The 1,064-nt window shown below is 59.1% G+C and overlaps 1 protein-coding gene across 1 annotated transcript in view; it reads left to right on the top strand.

Annotated features, from left to right (window-relative positions):
• Window positions 1-1,064, top strand: part of LOC101657931 (plasmolipin) — a gene marked incomplete at its 5' end in the record, with an annotated part of 24,043 nt that overhangs the window by 22,056 nt on the left and 923 nt on the right. The window contains one exon of the mRNA XM_045293896.1: window positions 923-1,045. Coding sequence (XP_045149831.1) covers window positions 923-1,045 — 123 coding nt within the window. The remainder of the gene's footprint in view (window positions 1-922; window positions 1,046-1,064) is intronic.

The following is a 1,064-nucleotide window of genomic DNA, read 5'->3' as shown; positions in this document are numbered from 1 at the left end:
CTGGGCTCTGCCTTAGCGGTGGCACGTGTGGCTGGTGAGCCTGGTCCCAGAGGAAGCCAGAAAGCCAGCCTTCCGACAACAGCTGGCTGGCCGAGAGGAAAAGGGTGAGCGGTTTGCCTTTCTTCTGCTCTGCCCTCATTTTGTCTCAGGCATGTCCCCCGCCTGTTCTCCATGAGGCAAGCGGTGCCCAGACGGGTGCCCACAATAAGGAGATTAGAGAGGACTTGGGGTTAGAGCTCACCCCGAAGCAATTGATTAATGTTCACAGTGGGATCGATGATGTAACCTCAGACATAAACGCAAAGCCCCAAGGTGGGGAGGAAGTCGTTGTACGGATCTGCAGGGCACACCCACATGGAAGCAGGAGTCGAAGCTCACCCACGGGCTGCCATTCCCTAATCTGCCGCCAAAGGCTGCTTGAAAGCAAAGCGGAACAACTGACACAAAGGCAAAGCTTGTTGCCAGGACTAACGCAAGCCTGCCCGACCCACACCACGGTATTCCTGGCCAGTTCATGCGCGTGGGGAAGCTGGGCGAGGAACAAGGGGGGCTGGGAAGAACTGGGCTGGCTGATGGCGGTGTTGGCGAGGCGTTGCATCCCATGGGGCCCTTGAAGAAGGAACACTGTGCAGCACCATCGTGGCTCGGAAACGGGATGATGGTGAGACTTCATGGAAGCGTTACCAGGGAGGGCCGGGCACGGTCACCCTCCCTCCATCATCTCCCTTCCTGCTTCCAGGCCTGGGTGTTCCTGCTCAGAGCCTCCTCAGGAGGTCCTTGTAATGGGCAAGACCCAAGGGTCCGCCCCTCCCGGTACTGAAGCCCCAGTCTGTTGTAGCTCCCAAGGGGGTGTACTGGTGGGAACCAGAGGCTCCACAGCTCTTGAGACTGACACCTCCTCTCCTCCTCCCTCGCCCTCCAGTTGATGATCTTTAATGTTGGGGCCACTGTTCTCTACGTCACGGCCTTCATCGCCTGCTCGGCTGCCGTCGAGCTAACATCCCTGAAAGGCACTCGGCCGTATAACCAGCGTGCAGCTGCCTCCGTGAGTCTGCCCACGCCCC

This window comes from Echinops telfairi, unplaced genomic scaffold, assembly GCF_000313985.2.
Source record: "Echinops telfairi isolate 266 unplaced genomic scaffold, ASM31398v2 ScPeMD7_2291;HRSCAF=2852, whole genome shotgun sequence".
Classification (NCBI taxonomy): domain Eukaryota; kingdom Metazoa; phylum Chordata; class Mammalia; order Afrosoricida; family Tenrecidae; genus Echinops; species Echinops telfairi.
Note: the sequence above shows the minus strand (reverse complement) of the source record. Positions and strands in the feature narration are given on the sequence as shown.